This window comes from Festucalex cinctus, chromosome 15 (genome assembly GCF_051991245.1).
Source record: "Festucalex cinctus isolate MCC-2025b chromosome 15, RoL_Fcin_1.0, whole genome shotgun sequence".
Taxonomy (NCBI): Eukaryota; Metazoa; Chordata; class Actinopteri; order Syngnathiformes; family Syngnathidae; genus Festucalex; species Festucalex cinctus.
Genome location: NC_135425.1, coordinates 25,347,376 through 25,374,652, shown reverse-complemented (window position 1 = coordinate 25,374,652; position 27,277 = coordinate 25,347,376). Strand labels below are relative to the sequence as shown.

The 27,277-nt window shown below is 39.9% G+C and overlaps 1 protein-coding gene across 1 annotated transcript; it reads left to right on the top strand.

Annotated features, from left to right (window-relative positions):
* Positions 1 to 1,345: 1,345 nt before the first annotated feature.
* Positions 1,346 to 27,058, top strand: LOC144002679 (synaptic vesicle glycoprotein 2C-like). The gene is made up of 13 exons (XM_077498101.1): positions 1,346 to 1,928; positions 5,893 to 6,732; positions 12,921 to 13,101; positions 13,190 to 13,341; positions 18,764 to 18,897; positions 19,033 to 19,122; positions 19,205 to 19,315; positions 20,510 to 20,598; positions 20,954 to 21,118; positions 22,487 to 22,620; positions 24,218 to 24,421; positions 25,582 to 25,741; positions 26,513 to 27,058. The coding sequence occupies exons 2-13, from the start codon at positions 6,141 to 6,143 to the stop codon at positions 26,694 to 26,696; spliced, it is 2,196 nt and encodes a 731-aa protein (XP_077354227.1). The 5' UTR covers positions 1,346 to 1,928; positions 5,893 to 6,140; the 3' UTR covers positions 26,697 to 27,058.
* Positions 27,059 to 27,277: the final 219 nt, after the last annotated feature.

Sequence of the window (27,277 nt, the reverse complement as noted above, 5' to 3'; positions counted from 1 at the left end):
ATCTCCATTCTGGTTTAATGACACCACCAAATCAAATGATGACTGTTTTGGGGTGTAAAAGCACTGAAACCAGAAGAGAAAAGTGGTTTTAGTGCCTTTACTTATCGCTAATGGTAACGACGTGGCTTAATGAGATGCTTTCTGGACGTTACGCGTCATTCCTCGACATCTGCTAGATTGAAATGCAAATAGTTTTTGTTTTGTTTTTTCTTCCTGTGAAGGGCAAGAGGGATGTCCTTCCTTCCTGGTTGCTTGAGATGTGGTTATTTCTGGAGAAGATGAAGGGGGGGGGGGGGGGGGGGGGGGGGGTCTAATGGGGGGGTTGCTTATTCAATGTTTACAATGGCCCGCCAAGGGCCATTATGAGCATCTTGGCCTTTTTCAGGGTTGTGGGGAGTACGGATTGCTTCCTTTCAACCAGCAGACATCTGCATTGCAATCGTCCAGCTGCCATGAGACTTCCTGGGATTTTAAGAACGTTTGGCCCAAGATTGACTTTCAAGTGTTGAAAAGTTATCACGCCGTGACTTCAGCGTTTAACCATTTTATTGATTTTTTTTTTTTTTTTTTTTACTTTTTTTACTTGGCTTTGAACAACCGCGCAATGCACGACAGGATCTGGATCGCTTTTGTTTGTCCCGTAGCGAAACGCACGTGTCGTTGCAGACATGACGTCTTGCGTCTTGACTGGTTTTACTAGGTCATGCGGGCGTGGTTTACGGTAACGTTAATTCATTTGCTCCCAATAACGTGTAAATACGTTTTTTTTAAATGTTTCTAAAGTGTCCCAAAGACGTATTTATACGTTTTTTTTATGCTAGAGCATACATAAGGCTTTGATGCAGCCTCTCAACTGCAAAGAACGGTTGCAGAAATTTATTACACAAACGGCCAGCAGGTGGCAGCAGAGCAAAGGAGATCAACCAGGGCCATGTAGAAAAAAAAAACAACACAATTTTGAATAGATTTGTGAGAACTGATGAACCTTAGCTCTTTTCTAATGCTAATTGCTGCAAAATGGAAACGGATAGAAACATACTTTTTTTTCCTGATGAAAGAAGAGACTTTAATCTTTCTTTTGATAGGTTCCATACTTTTATAGCAATAGAACACAATATTCTGTGGGCCTTGCAAAATCGGTCAAAATTCAGTAAAACAGCCGGGAGCGAACGGGATTGCAAAATGTGAAAATGGCGGCGAGTAAATGAGTTAATTGCCGCTTATAAGAAGTAGCTGCAAAGTTGCAGATGGCTACAGGAAGAAATGAGATGATCATCCATCCTTAGGTTTTTCTGTAGAGATGTCGTTATTGGGGTTAACTCGTAACCTGGATCCTGTCCCAGCTGAGTGGGCGAGAAGCGGTTTGCAATCATTCTCACTTTCTTACATACCAACGGACAGTTTAGAGTCGTCAATGAATTTGTGTTTTTGGAATACACCGAGAGAAAACGCCAACTCTTCAAAAGGAGGGACAGACCAAGATTCAAACCCTGAACCGAACACCTGCGAGGCGGACTTGCTAACCCGCTCTATCACCGCACCTGCCCTGTGAGGCGATCAGTGATCTCGAAAGCTGCCGTCATCCCTGAGTGAACTTCCTCCCCCGGGGTCCCATCTCAGTCTGCAGCCTCCCCCAATTCCCTCCCACCCCGAGGCCACACTGTGCGCCTGTTTATAGTCCGCCGACTGTCTCACCCAATTGTTGTATATCCTATTGATTATTTCAGTCCGTACAAGCTCCGTGCAGCTCCTCCTACCTCCTTCCCTCCCCTCCTGCTCTCACGCTCCCCAACCACCTCCATCCTCTCTCTCTCTCTCTCTCTCGCGCTCTTGTCGGACTGCAGCATCGAGCGGCGAGCATCTCAATCGGAAAGGAGCGTGGAGCTCACACGTTCCCACGCGTTGGCTGGCATGCAGTCTCAACGATGGTGAGTGCTTCATTTTTTTTTGTATTCTCTTTGAAAACCGCAGATGTTGCATGCCTTGGAATGTCCCCCCCCCCCCCCCCCCCCCCCCCCCCCCCACCTCCCCAAGTTTAGATGAGGCTGAATGAAAAAGTTGGGCAAAAATCCTTACGCACGAGTCTTCCATGGGGAGCTCGAAAAGTTCCGGCATGTAGCAGCAAATGCAGCACTGAGGCAACCCATTCCTAAGAATGGGGCTGCAGAGGGTGTGTAATAAAATGGTACATGCAGTCATTACTCAGGAAAGCGCTGCAGCGCGAGCGAAGCCGAAGGTGTCGAGGTGGGGAGAGGAGAGGAGGGGGCTTTTGTAAGGATGGATGCTCACGGAGCGGGACAGCCCACAGAAATCTAATTACGGGACGTAACGCGCGTCAAACGCCTCCCGCGTTGATTGATGCCTTTTCCTCCGTGCTCTTGGAATGAGCCACAGGCTGCAGAAGAAAAGTCTGTTTGGAGTAGTTACACTAGAAGTTAGGACCCTTCTGTGATGGATTTAGCGGTGGGAGGTATTATATTATATTATATTATATTATATTACATTATATTACATTATATTATATTATATTATATTATATTATATTATATTATATTTTATTATATTTTATTATTTTATATTATATTATATTACTATGATCATTTTGAACATTTTCCACATGTCCCTGACAATGCTGTCCACCCTGTCATTATGGGATCACTGCCCCATTAAGAAACTCTCTGATGTTAGTGACATGATGTCAGCATTTTCTTCTTGCTTTAATGGCGGCTGAAACTGGTAATAGTTGCAGAATAAATATTCAGACAAATGTTTCATAACATTCATTATATCATGTGAGAAGTTGGATGTTGTCAAGCGTAACATGTCCACCCTGTCATTGTGAATTATTTGGTCTAAAAACCTTTAATTTATTTATTTATTTTTAAATGAATTTGTTAAACAGTGCACAGCTGGTTTGTTAGATGAATCATGCAGCTCAGTGAAGGTCCATCCATAAAATGCTGATATTATCCAAAAATGTCCACCCTGTCATTGTCCACCGGCTGTTTATAGGTACTGTACATACATTGTCTGCTTGCAGTTAATTCATGGAAAAGTGGAGGATCTTGAACAACTCGCATTTCGAACAGCGTAACATCGACCAAATATGAAGATGAAGATAAATGGAGACTCTCAACTTTTTTGGAAGAGATGTTGGAAAGTCTCATGTGATATAAAGTCCCGTCGTGCAAATGTAACATAGAAAGTGAAGAGTATGAACTCCAAGCTAAAGCTGGATTGTGCGGCATCTGCAGAAGCGCTTTGGCGTGTGGTTTTTGTTCGCATGATGCACATTAGCCATTGCTCACTGCAGCCATCTGCGGGAGCCGCAGCGAGCCTGTAGGGCGTCGCATTTCCATATTGTCAACTTGGATGTCACATGCCGACGCTCGGCCAATCGGCGCGGAACACGGCAAGTGTTTCTCCTTTTTCGCCGCGGCGGCGTACGAGTAGAAATACGGTACGTGTTTTCGTCAGTGATTAATGAACGTGGCAGTGAGGCGTCAGCGGGACCGTTACGGCGCCACGGTCGGGAAAATTGTTTACACACCCTGAGGAATTTTGCTGATTGCCAAAAAACTGAGACTAAATTAAAAAATTTGCAGCACACTCGCTGCAGTCTCGGCTCCACAGCTTGATAAAAAAATAAATAAATAAAACTTCAAATTGATAACTTAAGTGTTATAGTAACACTGGGCTAGTAAGGTAACAAGTTATTGTTTTAATGGGAAAATAAGTGACATTTTTCAAAATTGTCCAAAAAATGTATCATTTGACGTCTTTTCCCGTCAATGGCAGTGAATGATTTAAAAGTACCCTTTTACTAGAGGACTCGGGTTCGAGTCCAGGCTCCGGCCTTCCTGGGTGCAGTTTGCATGTTCTCCCCGTGCCCGCGTGGTCTTTTCCGGGTACTCCGGTCTCCTCCCACATTCCAAAGACATGCACGGCAGGTTAATTGGGCGCTCCGAATTGTCCCCAAGGTGTGCTTGTGAGTGTTTCTTGTGTGCCCTGCAATTGGCTGGCAACCAGTTCAGGGTGTACCCCCGCCTACTGCCCATAGCTAGCTTGGATAGGCTCCAGCACCCCCCGTGACCCTTGAGAGGAACAAGCATTTTAGAAACTGGATGGATGGATACCCTTTTTACTATGTCTAATATTCCAGATAAATTATGAGATCTGAAAACGTATTTTTTACTACCAAGGGGATGGCAACAAAAACAGAAATGTAAACTTGCCAAAATCAAAACAGTTACTATAACATAGTTTTGTTTTGTCGCCATTTGCCGGAGCTGCTCCAAAGAGTTTTGTTCGGGTCAGTAACGCAAGTACTACCCAGAAGGCTTTTATTTAAAAGGGCGCTCGCTGCATTCTGGGGCCTTGACAGGTGCATCCACGGCCAGGGTCAGCCGCCTCCCCATCACCCGGTCGTGCCAAAGAAAAAGTTAGTTACGAGCCATTTCCCGCTTGGTTTCGCTGCTGCATTGCACCAAAGTCTCTCGGGCGCCTTCCCGCGAGCGAGCCCCCCCTGTGGCGCGCCGGCGTTCAAGTGACTGATCCCGACCGATGTTTTATCTCGGCGCGCCGAGCGAAAAGGTGAGCGGCGGCGCCATACATCAAAGCTGCCACGCTCCATTTGGGGCCGCTCCGGCCAACGTCTGCAGGCCCTCTGCTCCCGGGAGCGCGCCCGGACCGCTAGCGCGTTAGCGCTAATGTGGAAAAGATGGATTTCCACATCCTGCAGATGTATCTGCAGCTGCGGCGCTGTTAACATACCACACTGACACACTGTTCATCTCGACGTATGCTTGGCTACCAACGAAGGTGTGCACACTTATCGATTGACTTGGGTTTAGCAAATGAGTTCAAATTAGCTAACTAGAGCTTTTTTTTTTTTTCCATAGGAAAAAACTGTATTAAAATGCAAGTTCTTAACTCATTTGCTCCCATTGATGTGTAAATACGTTTTTTTTTAAATGTTTTAAGTGTCCCAAAGACGTATTTATACGTTTTTTTTGTTTTTGTTTTTTTTATGCTAGAGCTTTGATGCAGCCTCTCAACTGCAAAGAACGGTTGCAGAAATGGTAGTTATTACACAAACGGCCATTAGGTGGCAGCAGAGCACAGTTCAACCAGGGCCATCTAGAAAAAAAAAAAAAGCTCAATTACTTACAATTTTAAATAGATTTGTGAAAACTGATTGAATTTAGCTCTCTTCTAATGCTAATTGTTGCAAAACGGAATCAGATAGAAACATACCTTTTTCCTGATGAAAGAAGAGACTTTAATCTTTCTTTTGATAGGTTTCATGTTTTTGATAGCAATAGAACACAATATTCTGTGGGCCTTGCAAAATCAGTAAAAATCTAGTAAAACAGCCGGGAGCGAACGGGATTGCGAAATGTGAAAATGGATGGGAGCGAATGAGTTAATTGACGGTGCAACAATATGCCCTCATCCCATTTGGACCCACACCATGTCCCGTCATTTTAGACTGAAAGAAAATGTCCTCAATGTACGACCCCACACGTGTCTGTGCGGTTATTGGTCTGCCACAAACAGCTAAAGGGCTTTGCGGTACGGGCGACAAGTCCCTGATGTGCTGACAGGTCTTTGGCGAGACCGGCGCCATGGAACAAGCCTCGAGGGCGCTCACTCACACGGTCTGACGTGTGCTCCTGGATGGAAATCCGCAAAGTGAAAAGAATTATTCTTGACGCGCAAGACAACTGAGCTTTTTATCATCGTGGTAACCCGAATCCATTACTTGCGGTTCACCTGAGAGATTCGGACGCTAGCGCCCAAGAGGACTGTAATACCACCTTGGCCCTCGGCTGCGGTCGGGTGATCATCGGCTAACTTTTAATGAAGCGCTTTCTCCTTGCGTTCCCGCAGACTGATGGCCTCGTCTTCCACAACTGAGAAGTTTTCCAATTTCGACCGCCTCCCTTCCAGCTCCACGGGGTTTGACCTCAGCACTTAATTATTATCCTGGCAGCCGACTGGCAGGCCTTCCCGACTGTTGCCGGCTCGACCTTATAAACAACCCCTCCCCGAGCGTCCCCACCGGGCAGCCGCATCTACCGGATCTGCTGAAATAGGCGACTTCCAAACACTTAGCGCTCAGCTTTGTCCGCGTCAAGATGAATGAAACGCACGACAACAGGACTTCCCTGGTCAAAGGGGCCAAGGACATCGCCAAGGAAGCCAAGAGGCAAGCCGGCAAGAACTTCAGCAAGGCGGTGGACCGCGCCTCGGACGAGTACTCGACGCACCGCAGCTACAATCGGTTCCGTAACGACGAGGAGGAGGAGAACGACTACAATTCCTACGGACGAGCGGACGGGCGATACGCGGACGAGGACGGGGCGTCCAGCGACGCCACGGAGGGCCACGACGACGAGGACGAGATCTACGAGGGCGAGTACCAAGGAGTGCCCGCCGACCGGGACGGGAAACCGGGAGACGGGCCGACGCCGCCGGGCCGGCCGCCGGCCGACGGTCCGAAGAATGTCAAGGAGCTGGAGAGCGAGCGGCAGGCCGACGAGGAGGAGCTGGCGCAGCAGTACGAGCTCATCATGCAGGAGTGCGGCCACGGGAGGTTCCAGTGGCAGCTCTTCTTCGTCTTGGGCCTGGCGCTCATGTCGGACGGCGTGGAGGTGTTCGTGGTGGGGTTCGTCCTGCCCAGTGCCGAGACGGACATGTGCGTGCCCAACTCCGGCGCCGGATGGCTTGGTAAGGAATACATAGCCGCCGTTTGCTAATTTAACCAAAGTTGGGCATTCCCTCAATATTGACGGAGTTGAATTTGTGAGTTCATAAACTCCAGAGAATAAATCTTGTACTGCTCCATTGTGGTACTGCAAGCAAACCTAACAGTTGAATGGACGCTGCAATGAATTCTGTTCTCGCAGAATTACTTGTTTTTTTTTACCGAATTACCGTTTCCTTCATTTGCTCCCAATAACGTGTAAATATGTTTTTTTTGATGTTGTAAGTGTCCCAAAGACATATTTATACGTTTTGTTGTTGTTGTTGTTTTATGCTAGCGCGTACAGACGGCTTTGATGCAGCCTCTCAACTGCAAAGAACGGTTGCAGAAATGGTAGTTATTACACAAACGGCCAGCAGGTGGCAGCAGAGCAAAGGAGATCAACTAGGGCCATCTAGAAAAAAAAAAGCTAAATTACTTACAATTTTAAATAGATTTGTGAAAACTGATTAAACTTAGCTCTCTTCTAATGCTAATTGCTGCAAAACGGAAACAGATAGAAACATACTTTTTTTTCCTGATGAAAGAAGAGACTTTAATCTTTCTTTTGGTTGGTTCCATGCTTTTATAACAATAGAACACAATATTCTGTGGGCCTTGCAAAATCAGTCAAAATCCAGTAAAACAGCCGGGAGCGAACGGGATTGCGAAATGTGAAACTGGCGGCGAGTGAATGAGGTTAACGGACGGCCATTTTTTTTGTTGATTATTGACAGGAACTTTGATGAACTTTGCATTGACGGAACGCGGGTCAACGTAATTGCCAATCTGTCGATAAATTTGCCAATCCGCCAATGACGGACGTCCCAATTCGGTGACGTCACAATTTGCTGATGGAACGTTGACGTATTCCCACTTCGAGTGACGGAAACGTCGAAGGACGCTCATTTTGCTGAGCAATCGACGAATGACGGATTGACGCTTCGTCTTGAAATATTGACAGATTGACGGTGACCGAAAAGCGTCCCTACTGGTGACGATTGCCGAATGGCGGACGCTCAAAATTCATCGACGCGCCCGACCTCGCCTTCCCGAGAAAAATCGAGCTCCCGTAAAGAAATGATTGTGCAGGTGCACCTAATGACGCGGCCGGCGAGCGTAAGGATGGTGTGTTATTCATCCACATTCCACGCGTGAGTCATCTCGCAGTGGGAGAGACGAGAGGGGGAGAACAAAAGAATGAGTCACATTATGTAGCACCAAGTGGCTCGCAACAAAAATAAACGATACGTATGTGGAGAGAAATAAAATCAAGAGTGATCAATATTGGCATTGAGTGGATTCGTTCAAAGGGAGAGGCTAACGATAGCTCTTTGAAAAGACCGAAAAATAATGAAGATGAATTTTATGGAACACAGCCTTATAACTAGGGATAGACTAGGCCCGGCTGATTATCGGTGCCGATATTCAGCATTTTGAGGAGTATCGGTATCGGCCTTTTCGGCCGGGCACTTCCGGGCGTTATCACAGAAGCAATCCCGTTCGCTCACGACGGTTTTACTGAATTTTGACTGATTACCACAGAATATTTTGTTCTATTGCTCTAAAAAAAAAAAGAAAGATTAGTCTCTTCTTTCATGAGAAAAAAAAACTTTAATTTTTATAACGTATAAATACGTCTTTGGGACACTTAAAACATTTAAAATAAAACATATTTATACGTTTTTGGGAGCAAATGAGTTAAAACTGTTCAACTCAGGGAGCTAAATTTTCAATTTTCAGTCAGTCCCTGGGAACGCTCTGCACCTTTTTGTGATTGTTTGAAATTATAACAAAGATAAGTACAATAATAATAATAATAATAATAATAATAATAATAAAAATATTTCAAAATTTTGCCCTGTGATTGGCTGGCAACCAGTTCATGGTGTACCCCGACTACTGCCCAAAGCCAGCTGAGATAGGCTCCAGCACCCCCCGCGACCCTTGTGAGGAATAAGTGGTCAAGAAAATGGATGGATGGATATTTCAAAATTTTGGAAAACTTTATTTACTGGAGAAATTAATACACAGCTATTTTTTTAAGTTTTCATTTAAGTTTTTAAAGATGTGGTGACGACCCTGGGAACTCTCTGAACGTTTTGGTAGAATGTGAAAACAAATGTGTATTTTATCATTAAAGAATTTAAAAAAAATGAACATTTTAAAAAATCTGAAAAGTTGTTCAATAATTCAAGTTAAGAACTGGAATTTGTATTTTTTTTTTTTTTTTTACATTTTCACATCAATATTTGTTTGCCTTTTACCGAAGTATTGGCTCCAAATATCGGTCATCGGCCTCCTTCGCTACTAATTATTGGTATCGGTATCGGCCTTGAAAAAAAACAAACATATTGTCTACTTGCTCTACTTATAACTAGGACATACTTTTAGTTTTAAGACTTTTGATTCTCATTCTTTAGCTTCAAATTTTGTCGCAATCGGAAAAATAATCTCCTGGATTTCCGACCATTTCAAAATGACCCTAAAATGGCAAACCAAAAAAAAAAAGTTGATTCCAAAGCCACATTCACGGTTAAACGTGTGCTCGCGGCTCGGCAGGTGTCGGCGTAATTAACGTTTCCGTTCATCCCCCCCCTTGCTCAAAGCCGCCTGTCAATCACGCCTCCTCCTCCTCCTCCGGGGGGGGAAATCGTCCGTCATCTGCCGAGATCCTGAACGAGGAAATTAGCGGCTCGCGACACCTCCTAAGCGTGGCGGGACGCGGCGTGCCGACGAGCGAGAACATCGCACAAAAGGCGTCGAGGGGGAGTTTAAGATTTTAAAAGAGGAAGCACAAATCAGCATGCGTGGAGACCATATAAGATGAATAATATAATAAAAAGCCCTCCAAGGAAAACTTGTGCATTGTTCCAGTGGATGCAAGAAACTCTCTGCTTGCAATTTTTTTTTTTTTTTTTTTTTTTTTTAAGTTTTCATTGTCTCATTAACTCATAATTCCACGTTTACACACATTTGGCAAAGTCCATCCATACTAGGGATAGACCAATAATCGTCAAAATGACAAATATCGGCATCGGCCATTTTTGGACTCTGAAGGCCGATAAAAGCGGGTATCTCACCGAGCAGCGAATATTTGCGAACGTAGCGAATTTGGTGTTTTCCGTCGGGAATTGTAAGACAGTTCACAGGCAGTTTTGACTTGTCGCAAACACATTTGGAACATATTCAGACAATTTTTACACTGCAAAGATCTTTCGAAACGTTTCAGGGATCCTAAAAAAAAAATTAGCTTCATTTGCATGCATTTGTCACTCAATTTTAAATTTAAATTTTCACTTAAAAAAAATAGGAACTCCCAACACTTTTTATTTAAAAAATAAAATAAATCAAGAAATTATGTAAACATTTTAGAAAACTTAATTTACAGTAGAAATCTTTAGGGATCTATTTACTTGCTTTTTAATTTATTTAATTTTTTATTTATTTAGCTTAACATATGCTTATGACCCTGTAAGCTCACTGCAATTTTTGTTAGAGTTTTTTTTAACAAATCTGACAATATAGTTTAAAAGAATTTTTATTTTATTTTATTTTCTTTTTTTTATTGCAAATGAATATCGGTTTGAAATATTGGTTATCGGCCTTCTTGACTACTGATAATTTATATCGGTCTATCACATGACTTCATACGAGTATGTCAAATTCTTTTTTTTTTTTTTTTTTTTTTTTTTGCAGTCTTACCGATTCAACATCTCATCATTATTACTCTCTCTCGTTTTTTTATTTTATTTTATTTATTTATTTATTTTTTTAAATGTGCGCATTTGTGTGCGTGCGTGCGTGCGTGCGTGTGAATTTGTGTAAATTTGTACGCATTAGCTCACCTAAAACCTAATAAAAATCCTATTACCCTTTACCTTAAACCGGATACTTCAGAGTCTCGCCACAGTCGTGAAGTTCAGAAGGTCGGGAGACCAGAGGAAAGGTCAAAGGAAAGAAAGATGAATCAAAAGTGAAAATCCAGCACCTGCCGCCCACATGGCTACAAAACCAGAATCTTACGCCAACCCCAGAACACCTCTAAATTTCCAACAGACGAGGGAGATCTCAAGAGACCAGAGGAAAAACTAAAGACAGGACGGAGGGAAGGATAGATGAAGCAGAGTGAGATCCACAGACAAAATTCTAGTATATCAAATTCTAACATCAACAATATCGGCATTGATCACACTTAATGGGGGGGAAAAAAATATTGTAAGCGATGACACCATATTTTATTGAAGCAGTTGTACGTTTCAAAGGTCTGACCTTTGCTTGAACCCCGCAGGAAATAACAAATCCAATCTGGGGAAGAATCCTCACTCATAACCCATCTCACCTTCCCCTCCTCCTCCTCCCTTTATTGCACATCCTAACTCAGCGCGAGCTCCGCCATAAAACAAATGAGCCGACGCTTCCAAGATAAGAGCGTCTTTGGCTTACACGCGTGCATCGCGCATCGTTTGTTCCGTCGCACATGTGCACGGATTTGCCGCACTGGTGACCGTTTTTTTTTTGTGTTTTTTTTTTTTTTTTTACCTTGATATTTTATGTGCCGCCACCGGACGGTATTTCCGGGGTTTCGCTCGCTCGCTCGGCCTCCTCCGCAGTGGCGAGCTAGCAGCTGTCGCCGCGTAATGAATGGCCGACTCGCGGCGCCGCGTCTGCGCGGCTCGATAAGAGCGTTTTACTTTTCGCCTATCCGTCCCATCGCCGCAAACGCGGTGCAAATAAGAGAGGGCGGAAGAAAAAAATAATAATAATAAAAAAGAGGCCTCACTCCTCCCTTTCAGAGACATTAGCATTTTTATTAGCACGTCGAGAGCGACGCCGTTATTTACCGGCCTGACAACGATGCTCTCCGACGCTGCATTGTCTCGGGAGCGGGAAAAAGAAGTGACCACGACTTCCTGGACTTCATTGTACATTTACGGCAGCGGTGTCCAAACTACGGTCCGGGGGCCGTTTGCGGCCGGCCGGCCATTTTTCAGTGGCCCGCGACATCTGCTAAAAAAAAAAATGGCATTTGACTCAGTTCAAATAAAATAAAACAAAAGAAAAATGTTTGGAGATGGTCAAAGTAAGAAGGGAGGGTGTCGAAAAACAGGTGCCATTAAAGGTTATTTTAGTTCACAAACGGCCAGCAGGTGGCAGCAGAGCAAAGGAGATCAACCAGGGCCATGTAGAAAAAACAACAACACAATTTTGAATAGATTTGTGAGAACTGATGAAACTTAGCTCTCTTCTAATGCTAATTGCTGCCAAACGGAAACAGATAGAAACATACTTTTTTATCCTGATGAAAGAAGACATTTTATTCTTTCTTTTGATAGGTTCCATGCTTTTATAGCAATTGAACACAATATTCTGTGGGTCTTGCAAAATCAGTCAAAATCCAGTAAAACAGCCGGGAGCGAACGGGATTGCGAAATGTGAAAATGGCGGCGAGTGAATGAGTTAAAAAAAATAAATGGAAACGTAATGAAGTAAATACCATAGCTCTGTTTTTTTTTTTTCTAAAAATTAAAAAAAAAAAAAAAAACTGAAATCTTCTACTTTCACATTTGTTTGTTTTAATGTTGAACAAAAACAAAATGTTCAGAAGGTTCCCCTGGTCAGCAGCATGTCTTATAAAGTTAACAGAAAATTATTTAAATGAATAGTTTCCTGAGATTGAAATGGTTTCAGTTTGACCATTTTATCGACTGCCACATGTTAGAAAAAAGGGCCATTATCGATATTCATCAAAATGCCCGATATAGGCCAGGCCGATTATTGGCCTATCCCTTGAGTCAGTCCCATTTTGTTTAGGATGACCAGACGTCCTGTTTTGGTCGGGACAGTCCTGCTTTTGAGCCCTGGGTCCTGCTCCCTGGCAGATTTGGCCCGCTGTCACATTATTTTGTTGTTGTTGTTTTTTTTGCCATTCATCAATCACACAGTTACATAGAAAGGCCAAAACATGCCTTGTGAAAATTAAACTGCACTAAAAAAAAACTAGCCACCAGAGGGTGCTAGAACTTCACAAATGGAAATCAAGTTGACTTCTTTTTTTTTTTTTTTTTTTTTTAAACAGATGTGCTGCTTTTAATATCGTGACATGACGACGACGATATATTGTGGCAGTTTGTAATTTCTCAGCTCTTTCCATTCCGTCACTCATCTGCAGGCAGCATCGTGTACTTGGGGATGATGTTGGGAGCCTTCTTTTGGGGCGGCCTGTCGGACAAGCTGGGCCGCAAGCAGTGCCTGCTGATATCGTTATCCGCCAACGGGTTCTTCGCCTTTCTCTCCTCCTTCGTGCAAGGCTACAGCACGTTCCTTTTCTGCCGCATGCTGTCGGGATTTGGGTAAATCGAATTAAAAAATAAAAAGTATATTAAACAGTATATATGTTTTGGTTTTTTTTTGTGTAAAAACAACTGATTATATCCGCAGGATCGGCGGCGCGGTGCCCATTGTGTTTTCCTACTTTGCGGAGGTTTTGGCCCGGGAGAAGCGCGGTGAGCACCTGAGCTGGCTCTGCATGTTCTGGATGATCGGCGGCATCTACGCATCGGCCATGGCGTGGGCCATCATCCCGCACTATGGTGAGTGACTCGGAATAATTCCAGACAATGGCTGCTCGATTATGAATAATAATAATAATCACGGTTATTTTGGTAAAAATTGAAATCACAATTATTCAAAAACAAAACAAAACAAAACAAAAAAAAACACGAAAATGTTTAAACATTTAAAATATTAAGACAAAATTATTTGAAACAGTATAATTATGTAATTCTAATTATGTCACAATTATTTTGGGAATAATTGAAATCACAATTATTCAAACGATTTTTTTTTGGTTAAAAAAAAAGAGAAAATGTTTAAACATTTAAAAATATTAAGACAAATAAAATTATTTGAAACACTAATTATGTAATTATAATTATGTCACAATTATTTTGGGAATAATTGAAATCACAATTATTCAAACGACTATTTTTTGGTAAAAAAAAAAAACAAAAACAAGAAAATGTTTAAACATTTACAAATATTAAGACAAATAAAATTATTTGAAACACTATAATTATGTAATTATAGTTATGTTACAATTATTTTGGTAATAATTGAAATCACAATTATTCAAACGACTATTTTTGGTAAAAAAAAAAAAAACAAGAAAATGTTTAAACATTTACAAATATTAAGACAAAATTATTTGGAACACTATAATTATGTAATTATAATGATGTCACAATTATTTTGGTAATGATTGAAATCACAATTATTCAAATGATTTTTTTGTAAAAAAAAAACAAAACAAGAAAATGTTTAAACATTTAAAAATATTAAGACAAAATTATTTGGAACACTATAATTATGTAATTATAATGATGTCACAATTATTTTAGTAATGATTGAAATCACAATTATTCAAATGATTTTTTTGTAAAAAAAAAAACAAGAAAATGTTTAAACATTTTCAAATATTAAGACAAATAAAATTATTTGAAACACTATAATTATGTAATTATAATTATGTATTGGACCAAACAACATTTATTAAATTAGTCATTTTAAAATTAAAAAAGGTACAAATATATAAATTTAAACAATTCAAAATTAGCATTAGTAGTCTTTCATATTTTTATTTGTATTTTTTGACGATTATGCTGAATTTTGTAATTGTGGAGTGTAATAATTGACATTATAATTGAATTTCGATGAATTGCCCAGCCCTATTCCAGCCCAATTCAGACAGAAGCTGGAGAAAGGTTACTTAAGGCCAAAAAAAAAAAAAAAAAGACGTAAAACTCCCGTTTTTGCCGCTGCTGTCGCATTGCTGCAAACAGAAATGGAGCGTGCGCGATGCGCCTTTGCCGCAGCGACGCCGATAAAAGGCAACATGTGAGATCGTTTTGCAAAATATGGCCGCTCTCGCGGGCGCTCACGCAAACAACAAGCAGGTGGCGCTGTCGTGGCCGGGGACTCATTTTACGCACTGACGGCGGGGTCCATTTTTCTTTTTTAAGACTTAAGCTCGTTTTGTGCGCGGATGCCCAGTAAAGCTCATCGACTTCGGTTTACGACATATACAAATGTTTCGAAGTTATGAAATTAGTGGCATGATGATATGGAATGATGTGGCACAAGTTTTTCAATCAATCAATCAATCAATCAATCTTTATATAGCACCTTTCATGCATTCAAATGCAACTGAAAGTGCTCAACAATTAAAACATCCATAATACAATAAAAAGAAAAACCCAGCCCTCCCCCCATAGCCCCGTTATCGTAACCACAGACACACACGCGGGGCACAGAAGAACCCTGTGAGGAAAAGGCACCCAGGAGTAGTTCATCCACACTGAGATTTTCATTGAGCTGTTCATGGCTTAGAAGTGCTTAGATGTGAACATTTTCTATAATTAGGACTTTTAAAACATGTTTACATATTTTTAAAAAAATGCAATAAAAATCTCTGTTTTTCAGGTAGAAATTGGAACTTTTCAGAAAAAAAATGCTTATTTTTTAGAAAATGGTCATATCAATTTGAGAAACTAGCCGTATATTTTGTGTATGTGTGTGTGTGTGTGTGTGTGGGGGGGGGGGGGTGTTATACTCTGCTGTCACCTGCTGGCCATTTGTGTAATAACTACCATTTCTTCAACCGTTCTTTGCAGTTGAGAGGCTGCATCAAAGCCTTCTGTATGCTCTAGCAATAAAAAAAAAAAAAAAAAAAAGTGTAAATACGTCTTTGGGACACTTAAAACATTTAAAATAGAACGTATTTATACGTCTTTGGCAGCAAATGAGTTAATGACTTACAAAAGTGTTAAAACAACAATATGTGGTGGTGCAGTTAAAATATTTGAACGTTTTACAAATATTCATGCAACCCCCCCCATAATCTTTATTGTCACCTCTCTCTATGAGTTTACTTTTGTCCTGGAAGTGGCTTCTATTTCTTCAAGTGCGCGTGTCTCACGACTGCTCTGATAAGTGCTTCGCCCGGTTGAGGCACTTCATCAACGCGGCCACGTTTTTTTTTTTTATATATATCGAACGCCTTCCAGCTTTCGATTAAAACGGCTAAGCCGTTGTTTTCTCTCGCCGACTGCTGCCCCGCATCGCTTCTTCACCTTTCCATTATCCCTCACGGGAGGGTTCATAAATCAAGCGCTCCCCCCCATGCACCGCCTTCAAACCAACCATCCCCCCCCAAAAAAAGTATAAATTAGAGATGTCAAAATTAGTGCATTAATTTTGCGTTAATTTAAAGTTCCTTTAATGCCACTAATTTTTTTATTAATGCACGATTAACTCATTTGCTCCCAAAAACGTATAAATACGTTTTTTTTTGTTTTAAGTGTCCCAAAGACATATTTATACGTCTTTTTTTTTATTTATGTTTTTTATTTTTTATTGCTAGAGCATACAGAAGGCTTTGATGCAGCTTCTGAACTGCAAATGGTTGCAGAAATTGTAGTTATTGCACAAACGGCCAGCAGGTGGCAGCAGAGCAACCAAGGCCATGTTGATAAAACAGCTCAATTACTCACAATTCTAAATAGATGTGTGAAAATTAGTGAAACTTAGCTATATTCTAATGATAATTGCTTCTGAACTGCAAATGGTTGCAGAAATTGTAGTTATTGCACAAACGGCCAGCAGGTGGCAGCAGAGCAACCAAGGCCATGTTGATAAAACAGCTCAATTACTCACAATTCTAAATAGATGTGTGAAAATTAGTGAAACTTAGCTATATTCTAATGATAATTGCTGCAAAACGGAAACAGATACAAACGTACTTTTTTTTTCCCTGATAAAAGAAGAGACTTTAATCTTTCTTTTGGTAGGTTTCATGTTTTTATAGCAATAGGACACAATATTCTGTGGGCCTTGCAAAATCAGTCCAAATCCAGTAAAACAGCCGGGAGCAAACTGGATTGTTTTTCTGTGAAAATGGTTGGGAGTGAATGAGTTAAGGAGTAGGTATAAAACCATCCATCTTTTTTTTTTTTTACATATCGTAATAAGTGATTGACGAGACACGTTAACGTGACACGAAGCGGCGCGAAAGGATCGTAATCGAGGTCAATTGATTAGGTGCCGCCGTTTCACCCCTTTTTTTTTTCTTTTTTTTTTCCCCCTGCAAGACGCAGTGGTTTGTTGGGGATGGGTTTCGCCGCAGTGCTCTTTACATTGACTGCTGGTGAGTAAAGGCCAGATGTGCGTGCGGTGTCTTTTTTGTTTTTTTGTTTTTGTTTTTTGTAGTCCCTAAAAAGTAAACTGTAAAATGTGCTGCTGTGACCAGTCTTAAATGTGCGTTTGTTGCAGTGTAAGGCCGATTTGTCTGGATGCTCTCCTTTTGTGTGTGTGCGTGTGCGCTTGTCGGAGGCGTTCTCACTTACTGTAGAGTAGCCACATAAATCACCTTGAGTATCGCAAGCAGTCAGCCATCGCCAACAGTCCATTATAGCTGGATTCCTCCCTAATGAGATTTTTTTTTTTTTTTTTTTTTTTTTTTTTTACCAGACCGGGCAGAATGAAGCTCACACCACGTGCAAAACACGTTCACGTCCCTTTAAGCTAACATACCGTGACGTAATGTTGTGATCCATCACGTGGCAGCGTATGTCGCAATACGTTATTTTTGCGATACGTCGTGTTTGGATGCCGCAAATGAATCGCGCTTACGATACATCACGTTTTCGATATGTTGCGTGAACATACCATATTTTGATACAGTGGGTCACATTACGATATGTTACGTCGCCATATGATGCGTTGCTATTGGATATGTTGCGATATGATGTACAGTCAAACCTCGGTTTTCGAACGCTTCTGTTCTCAACCAAATCGGTTTTCAACCAGAAAATTGGAGAATTTTATGTCTCAGAACTCGTCCAAAAAATCGGTTTATGGTAAACAGTATACAGTGCAGTTTGTGGTGTAAAATAGTAAAAAGAAAAAAACTTGGAAAAAGTTTTTTTTAGACTTGGAACGGATTAAAATTATTTACATTAATTATAATGGGAAAAATTGTTTCGGATTTTGAACAAATCGCTTATAGAACAGCCTTCTGGAACGGATTATGTTAATAAATTATAAACCGAGGTTTAACTGTATTGCAAATATGGCAATTGCTTATAAAAAAAAATAAAAATAAATAAAAATAAAAATAAAAATAAAAAAAAATTATATTACAGCTTCAAGTGCCAATCATTGTGCATATATTTACGGAACCACATGTATTTGCAACAACTACAAGTCAAAAGGAGCAACTAGATACATTTGCCATAGTTTTGATTTAATGCATTTTGTAGCTATTAATACATTATGATGTCAAAATTAACTCATTTGCTCCCAAAAACGTATAAATACGTTCTATTTTTTAATGTATTAACTCTTTTACTGCCACAGGTTATCAAAAAAAAAAAACATTGATATGACAAAAGCTTTGATCATTCACGAAAAGAGATACAATAGTTAGTGTTTTTGATTCCACAACCCATTGACCGGGCAGCGCTGCACTTAGACGTTGCACTGAGAAAAAAAAATAATAATAATAATAATAAAAACGTAGTCATGTCATTTAACGTTTATGGCGGCATACGTCGTGATTTTACTGATCGTTATTAAACGTTTTTTGGCGGTCAAAGAGTTAAGTGTCCCAAAGATGTATTTATATGTTTTTTGTGTTGTTGTTTTTTTTTTGTTTTTTTTAATAATGTGTTTTTTAATATTGTGAACATGACGACGACGATATTGTGGCAGTTTAAATGTCACGATATGACGATATTGCCCGTATCGTTACATCCCTAGTTACAATACAGTATGTTGCAATACATTATTTTGTGTCGCGATGCATTTTGATACATCGTGTTAACACATTCACTGCCAGCCCAGCAAAAATGCATTATTTGACGTCTTTTTCCGTCAATGGCAGTCAATGAGTTAAGATACTATGCTAACGTTGGCGACGTGTCCGTGCTTCGTTTTTTTGTTTTTTTTTGTGCACAGGTTGGAGTTTCAGCATGGGCTCTGCCTACCAGTTCCACAGCTGGCGAGTATTTGTGGTGGTGTGCGCGCTGCCTTGCGTCTCGGCCGTGGTGGCGCTCACCTTCATGCCCGAGAGCCCCCGCTTCTTCCTGCAGGTGAGAGAGCCGTAACAGGCACGCGCCGTACTCCCAAAACGCTCGTGCGCGAAAATCCAGGACGAACCTAATAGGGCGCGATGACCTTTTTCCCGCGTGAACTTAATTTGAACTCTTGAACGCAAAACCGTCTAGATGGGCAAACACGACGAGGCCTGGATGGTCCTCAAGCACATCCATGACACCAACATGCGAGCCCGCGGGGAGCCAGAGAGAGTCTTCACCGTGAGTGTGGACATGCCCCAGGGCGCCCCGCCCTCCCTTTTTGTGGTTTCAGCAAACCGCCAACGAGTGTCTCCCCCTACAGGTCAACCGGATAAAAATCCCCAAGCTGCTGGACGAGCTGGTGGAAATGCAGAGCGAGTCGGCCAACCCGGCGCTCAAGGTTCTTTCCAAAGTCAAGACCGAGCTTCGAGGGGTCAGTTTTTGGGTCCAATTCTGAACTTTTAAGTTAGGCATACAGGACTGTCTCAGAAAATTTGAATGTTGCGATAAAGTCCTTTATTTTCTGTAATGCAATTAAATAAGCAAAAATGCCATACATTCTGGATTCATTACATATCAACTGAAATATTGCAAGCCTTTTATTATTTTAACTCATTTGCTCCCAATAACGTGCAAATACGTTTTTTTTATGTTTCAAGTGTCCCAAAGACGTATTTATACGTTTTTTTTTGTTTGTTTGTTTTTTATGCTAGAGCATACAGAAGGATTTGATGCAGCCTCTCAACTGCAAAGAACGGTTGCAGAAATGGTAGTTATTACACAAACGGCCAGCAGGTGGCAGCAGAGCAAAGGAGATCAACCAGGGCCATGTAGAAAAAAAGCTAAATTACTTTGAATTTTAAATAGATTTGTGGAAACTGATGAAACTTAGCTCTCTTCTAATGCTAATTGCTGCACAACGGAAACAGATAGAAACATACTTTTTTTTCCCCTGCAAAATAACTTTACTAAACCACGAAAACAAACCAAATTTCGCACACAAACGAGGTAAACAACTCAAGATGCAAAAGCATAGCTGCATAGCATGGGACGTTAACAGAAACTCTATGACAATTTTAATGCGTATTGTTAATTAACTCATCTGCTCCCAAAAACGTATAGAAACGTACTATTATAAATATTGCCATAGTCCCAAAAACGTATTTATGCGTTCATTTTTTTTTTTATTATTATTTTTTTTTTTTAATGCTAGAGCATACAGGCTTTGATGCAACCTCTGACCTGAAGAGGTTGCTTAAAGTAATGGTAGTTATTACAGGAATGGCCAGAAGGTGGCAGCAGAGTATAAGAGATCAACCAGGGCCATGTTGCAACAAGCTCTTTTCCCCCACTGTTTTCCACAGATTTGTGAATCGTGATGAAACGACATTAGAAACTACATTCTAATGCTAATTGGTTCCATGTTTTTATATATAGAACACAATATTTTGTGGGCCTTGCAAAATCAGTCAAAATCCAGCAAAGGGGGTTGCTTCAGTGAAAATGGCTGCGAGTGAATGAGTTAATGAATTAATAGTGACAAATTGTTAACGAGCCAATCATCTGTTTTATGATTGTTTACCTATAATAATGAACATCTTTCTTTTTCTTTTTCTTGTTTAAATAGATCTGGTCAACTTTCACGAGATGCTTCGACTACCCGGTAAAAGACAACACCATGAAACTGGCGGCGGTTTGGTTTACGCTTTCCTTCGGGTAAGATCAACCCTATCGTGGATGTTTCATGTGATTCGAGTCTGTAGATCAGTGGTTGTCGAACTTTTTGGGTCCAGCGAGTAATGTTTCTAACCAACCCAGAAAAAATGGATGTTTGACGTGTATCGCCGTCAATGGCAGTGAATGAGTTAAAATCCAAATATACGGTATTAGTTGAAGTAATGCCTGTTACTGCATTCAGATCATGTCAGATACTTTTAATACTTTTACCCAAGTCATATTCTACCAATTCTGTTGTACTCTTACTTAATTATTGTTTTTTTTGTTTATTTATTTTTTTAACTGACCCAAACCTAAGGGAGAAAATAATTCTGAAATGTCCTTCGAAATGCAGGTACTACGGGTTGTCGGTGTGGTTCCCCGACGTGATCAAGCACCTGCAGGCCGACGAGTACGCCTCCCGGGTGAAGATCCACACCAACGAACGCACCGAAGACTTCACCTTCAACTTCACGCTGGAGAACCAGATACACAGAAACGGCGTCTTCCTCAACGACCGGTAACAACCGGATTCTTTGGATTCGTATTAGCACGTCGTTCGTATTAATCCCGCCTCGGTTATCCTCCGCCTCTTAAACAGGAAATGAAAAGGCTTATCTAAGGCGGTTGGACGCCTCTTCCTTGGAAATATGACTTCCACTGACACAAAGAAAAGACACATGTGTCCGTTGACGGTTTTCACATAAGAAATGTTGATGCCCTGAGTGGGCGCGTTCAGTTTGGTTGTGTTTCAAAGCAATTTATGTACACTTTTTTTTTTTTTTTTTTTTTTTTTTTTTTTTTTTTTTTTTTTTTTTTTTTTTACCTAACCTCATCTCAGCCAGCAGTAGATGATATTTATATATTTTTTTTTTTTCGGAGGCGGAACCAAAATTAACTAAAATTCAATTAATTAATTAATTAATTAATTAAACAAGTAAATAAATAAATAAATAAATAAATACAATATCCCTTGATAGAAACAAACACCTTATGTGAATAGTGGGGGAAAAATAAAAAATAAAAGGGATTTGAAATTCTATATGGATACCACAACATGGCAGCAAAGCACTTGAAACCGAGATGATCATAAAGCATCACCGCCATGCTTCTACTATGGACTTAAAGAGTCTGAACACATTACATAAGTGACTGTATTCAATAGTTAAATTATTTAACACATTTAAAAAAAAAAAAAAAAAAAAACACTTTCACATGAAGCTCATCAATAGCGTTAGCTAGCATAACATGCTAGCACAAACTGCCGTGATATCACGATGGGCTAGCAAGTACATGCGCTAGCACTTAACACCATTTGTATAAGTAAAAGTGAACTACACTAGCTATTAACTCATTTGCTCCCAAAAACATATAAATACGTTCTATTTTAAATATTACCAGTGTCCCAAAGACGTATTTATACGTTTTTTTTATACTAGAGCATAAGAAGGCTTTGATGCAGCCTCTAAACTGAAGAGAACGGTTGAAGCAATGGTAGTTACTACAAAAACGGCCAGCAGGTGGCAGCAGAGTATAAGAGATCAACCAGGGCCATTTTGCAACAAGCTGTTTTCCCCACAGTTTCAAGCAGTTTTGTGAATAATGATGAAACTTAGCTATATTTTAATGCTAATTGCTGCAAAACGGAAACAGATAGAAATATACTTTTTTTTTCTCCTGATGAAAGAAGAGACTCTAATCTTTGTTTTGGTAGGTTCCATGTTTTTATAGCAATAGAACACAATAAACAGATGAGAATTTCAGCAAATAACGGAGGATAAAAGCAGAGGTTTTTTTTTGTTGTTGTTGTTGTTGTTTTTTGTCCCATAAGTGTATTTGTATATCAGTAACCTGTTTCATAGCATAGCCTCGCCTGTTTTCTGTGCAGGTTTATAAGCATGAAGTTCAAGGCAGTCTCCTTCGTCAACTCCTCGTTCGTCAACTGCTACTTTGAGGACGTCTCGTCCGTGGGATCTTCCTTCAAAAACTGCACATTTGTCGACTCCTTTTTTTACAACACGGGTACGTCGTCGTTCTTGCACCCGCCCCCTCCCCGCCTCCTCCATCCTCGCCTCGCTCCCCCAGCCGCGCAGAAAATCCTCCGCTTGCAAGGATTGCAATGAAAAGGTTTCAGAAGTGCAAGTGGAACGGAAAGAGAAGGAAGGCGGTGAGAGAAACCGGCAGCTGAATCAGACCTTGTGGGAGTCTGGGCCCCTTCAAATGATTTCCCCTGCAGCGCTTCGGGGGAAAGTGCTGAACAAAGCAAACGGCAAAGGCATGGAAGGTGCTGCCGATGCACCATGGGAAATGCTTATTAGCACGTGAGGGCGGAAAGAGTAAGAACAGCATGGCCTATTTAGGAAATTAACTATTAACACTGCAGGTCCAAGTGTCAAACTTTTCCAACTTCTGTCTTTGGGTTTTTAAAATACAACTTTGTCCTTTAATTAGAATAATAACATTTTTATTGGGGTAAAACAAAGACATTTTTTTTTGCGCTAAAAATGTAACCTTTTATCGACAAAAATGTTTGTTTTCCTTTGTTAAATTTCGACTGACATCTTGTAATATTGCTGTTTTCACTGAGACTATATGACTACACTTTAGGGAGTTTATTTATTATTATTTGTATTATTATTATTTATTAATTTATTATACAATTTATAAATAATAATAGCATAATAATAATAATAATAATAATAATAATAATAATAATAATAACTTTAAAAACGTATTTCAATTTGAAAATATACTTTTATTGGAAATCTCTTTTAAAAAATCTGACTTTCTAATTTTTTTTTAAATCTTTTTAAATCTTATAAAAAAAAAAAAAAACGTTTTTCCCCCATTGTTAAATTTTAACTGACATCTTGTAATATTGCTGTTTTCACTGAGACTATATGACTACACTTTAGGGAGTTTATTTATTATTATTTGTATTATTATTATTTATTAATTTATTATACAATTCATAAATAATAATAACATAATAATAATAATAATAATAATCATATTAATAATAATAATAATAACTTTAAAAACGTATTTCAATTTGAAAAGATACTTTTATTTGAAATCTCTTTTAAAAAATATGACTTTTTTTTTTTATCTTTTTAAATCTTATTAAAAAAAAAAAAAAAAAAAAAAACTTTTTTCCCCCATTGTTAAATTTTAACTGACATCTTGTAACGTTACATTCGTCTTTGAGAATATAGGGCAACGTTATTGGAAAAAAATAACTTTATTGTGAGGTAAAAAAAAAAAAAAAAAAAGTATTAATCTTGTGACAAACTATAGATGTTGTAAAATAATATGCCTTTATTTTTTAAATATATGAAAAACCTTTTATCAAGACAAAAATATGACTCTAAAAAAATAATAATAAAAATGACAATTTTGACTTGTCGACTTTTTAAACAGAAAAAAAAACTTTTTATCTAGTTAGAAAAAAAACAGTTTTTATTGTAAAAAAAAAAAAAAAAAAAAAAAATCTAAATTTTTATCTTGGAAAATATGACTGTTAAAAATGACTTTCCATCAATTTTTTTTTTGTGAACGTCCCTATATGTTATATACCGCCACCTAGTGGCCGCTAACTCTTCGGTCGTCCCGTTGCCAGATATCGACGACAGCAAGCTGATAAACTCGCGGGTGATCAACAGCTCCTTCCACCACAACAAGACGGGCTGTCAGATGACCTTCGACGACGACTACAGCGCCTACTGGGTCTACTTCGTCAACTTCCTGGGAACGCTGGCCGTGCTGCCCGGCAACATCGTCTCGGCCCTCCTCATGGACAAAATAGGTCGCCTCAGCATGTTGGGTACGACATAACCACGTATACAAATACTTGTACTTGAGTAGATTTTTTTTTTTTTTTTTTTCTTTTTTTTTTTTTTTTAGGTCTCAGTGTTTGGGTTTTTTTTGGACAACTTTTTTTTTTTTTTTTTAGGTGTCAGTGTTTATTTGTTTTTTTTGGACAACTTTTTTTTATTTTTATTTTTTTTTAGATGTCAGTGCTTGTTTTTTTTGGATAATTTTTTTTTCTTAGGTGTCAGTTTTTGTTTGTTTTTTTTGGGACAATTTTTTTTTTTTTTATTAGGTGTCAGTGTTTGTTTTTTTTGGACAACTTTTTTTTTTTTTTTTTAGGTGTCAGTGTTTTTTTTTTTTTGGGACAACTTGTTTTTTTTCTTGTTTTTTTTTTTTAACTGGCTAAAGGTTAGCCAATTAGCCACCCACGTCACTCACCAGTCCAGGCCACGCCTTTTAAAGCCATACACGCTCCAAAGCTACTACAGTAGAACATGTGGATGGCAACCTCTCGTGGACAAAAAATCATACCTGCACGTTATAAATAAACGAATGGGATTGTAGAAGTGAATTAACACAGGTGTCTGTACTTCTTAAAGTGATACACCACTTATTAATCATTTTACAGCATTGGATTAGGCATTGTGTACATGAATAAAAGTGCAAAAATATCTCTGGCATCTTACTCTCTGGATGTTATTTTAAACCGATTAACTATCCGAACTCGAACGCACCGCACCGTGAGGGACGCCATGTTCCTGGTCACGTGATCGTGATGACGTATCCCGTGCGTAACCGGAAGCCGTCTTCGGTTATTTCAATGGGAATTGGGTGACGTAATGAGCGAGAAAACGATGTCTTGGATCCCAAATACTGTTCAGAGGTGGGGCTGCTCCTAATGTGGGCTAAAGCGTGCTTAGTACACGACATGTAGTTTATAGCCTAGCAGAGTGGAAAAAGTGCTATAAAATCATAATTGCGCAACATAAATTGGCTTTTTTTTTTTTAAAGGAAGAGCTGAAATTAACCAGTTCACAGAATTGCTGGTTAGTTTTTCACAAGTCTCGTGTTCCTTTAAGTACAGAATGTGAGAACCACATCTGATAAATGGCAGCACTCAGCCTTGACTTCGGTCCGAGTATAGTGGTTGATCCCCCCCCCCTCACCCTGCAGGGGGCTCCATGGTGCTGTCGGGAATCAGCTGCTTCTTCCTGTGGTTCGGCACCAGCGAGTCCATGATGATCTTCATGCTGTGCCTCTACAACGGCCTCAGCATCTCCGCCTGGAACTCCCTGGATGTGGTCACCACCGAGCTCTACCCCACCGACAGGAGGTGACCGACGGCTCTCACTCATTTTTTTTTTTTGGGGGGGGGGGTAGAATGGCACAGACCTCCATCAAGGCCGAACCATCCTAAATATCTTGAATTTTGTATAAGCACATTTTTTTGGGATAATATTACTCCCAGCAGCCATTTTGACTGAAGCAACCCCGTTCGCTCCCGGCTGTTTTCCTGAATTTGGACTGATTTTGCAAGGCCAACAGAATATTTTGTTCTATTGCTATCAAAACATGGAACCTACCAAAAGAAATATTAAAGTCTCTTCTTTCATCAGGAAAAAATATATATGTTTCTATCCGTTTCCGTTTTTGCAGCAATTAGCATTGGAATATAGACAAGTTTCATCATTATTCGCATTCCTGGTGAAAAACGCTGGCAAAAAGAGCTTGTTGCAACATGGCCCTGGTTGATCTCTTATACTCTGCTGCCACCTGCTGGCCGTTTGTGTAACAACTACCGTTTCTTCAACCGTTCTTTGCATTTGAGAAGCTGCATCAAACACTTCTGTATGCGCTAGCGTTAAAAAAAACACACACACAAAAACATATAAATACGTCTTTGGGACACTTAAAACATTTAAAATAGAACGTATTTATACGTTTTTGGGAGCAAATGACTTAATTATCATATGTAAAAATTACAAAATTACTCAAATATGTTCCACTACTCTCAGCAAATCTGACGTCTTTTTTTTTTTTTTTTTTTTTTTTTTTTTTTTTTTTTTTTTTTTTTTTTTGTGTGTTCTTTTTCGTCTTCCCGCAGAGGCACGGGCTTCGGCTTCTGCAATGCCCTGTGCAAGCTGGCCGCCGTGCTGGGCAACCTGATCTTCGGCTCCCTGGTGGGCATCACCAAGGCCATCCCCATCCTGCTGGCGTCCTGCGTGCTGGTCTGCGGCGGCCTGGTGGGCCTGCGGCTGCCGGACACCCGCGCCAACGTCCTCATGTAAACATTTGGTCGTTTTATATATATATATATATAAATATATATATATATATACTCAAGCGGGAAACACTTTTCACTTTCAATTTTAGCACAGTTAAGCTCACAACTTTCATGTCAAAACACGCCGATAAGGGACTAGAGACAAGCACATTGCGTCTCGCGCAATTTACCGATTGACCACGATGCTTTTTGACCCTCGCGGGCATCCGTAGCTTTACATCGACAGCCGCCATTTCGCTCCCAAGCCTCAACAGCAGTGCTGTCGTTTTCGTATGTATTTGTGCAAGGAAAAGCGAGATTCGCCATGGTTTGGTTTCCTTCTATGAGAAGAAAAAAAAAAGTCGAAATATTTTTTTTTTTTGAAAGAAAACTTAAAAAAAAAAAAAAAAAAAAAAGATACATGTTTTTTAGTGAAACAGTGACGTCAAGGTTACCGATTTTGATCTCGCCGGTGTTTAATGAAAAACAAGTATCTTCAAGTTTTGTGTTGTTTTCTTTCAAAGAAAAAAAAAAACAGCAAGAAAAAACTTTTTTTTAATCATAGAAGGAGAACTTAAACTGCATTTTTCGATACGTGCTTACTAG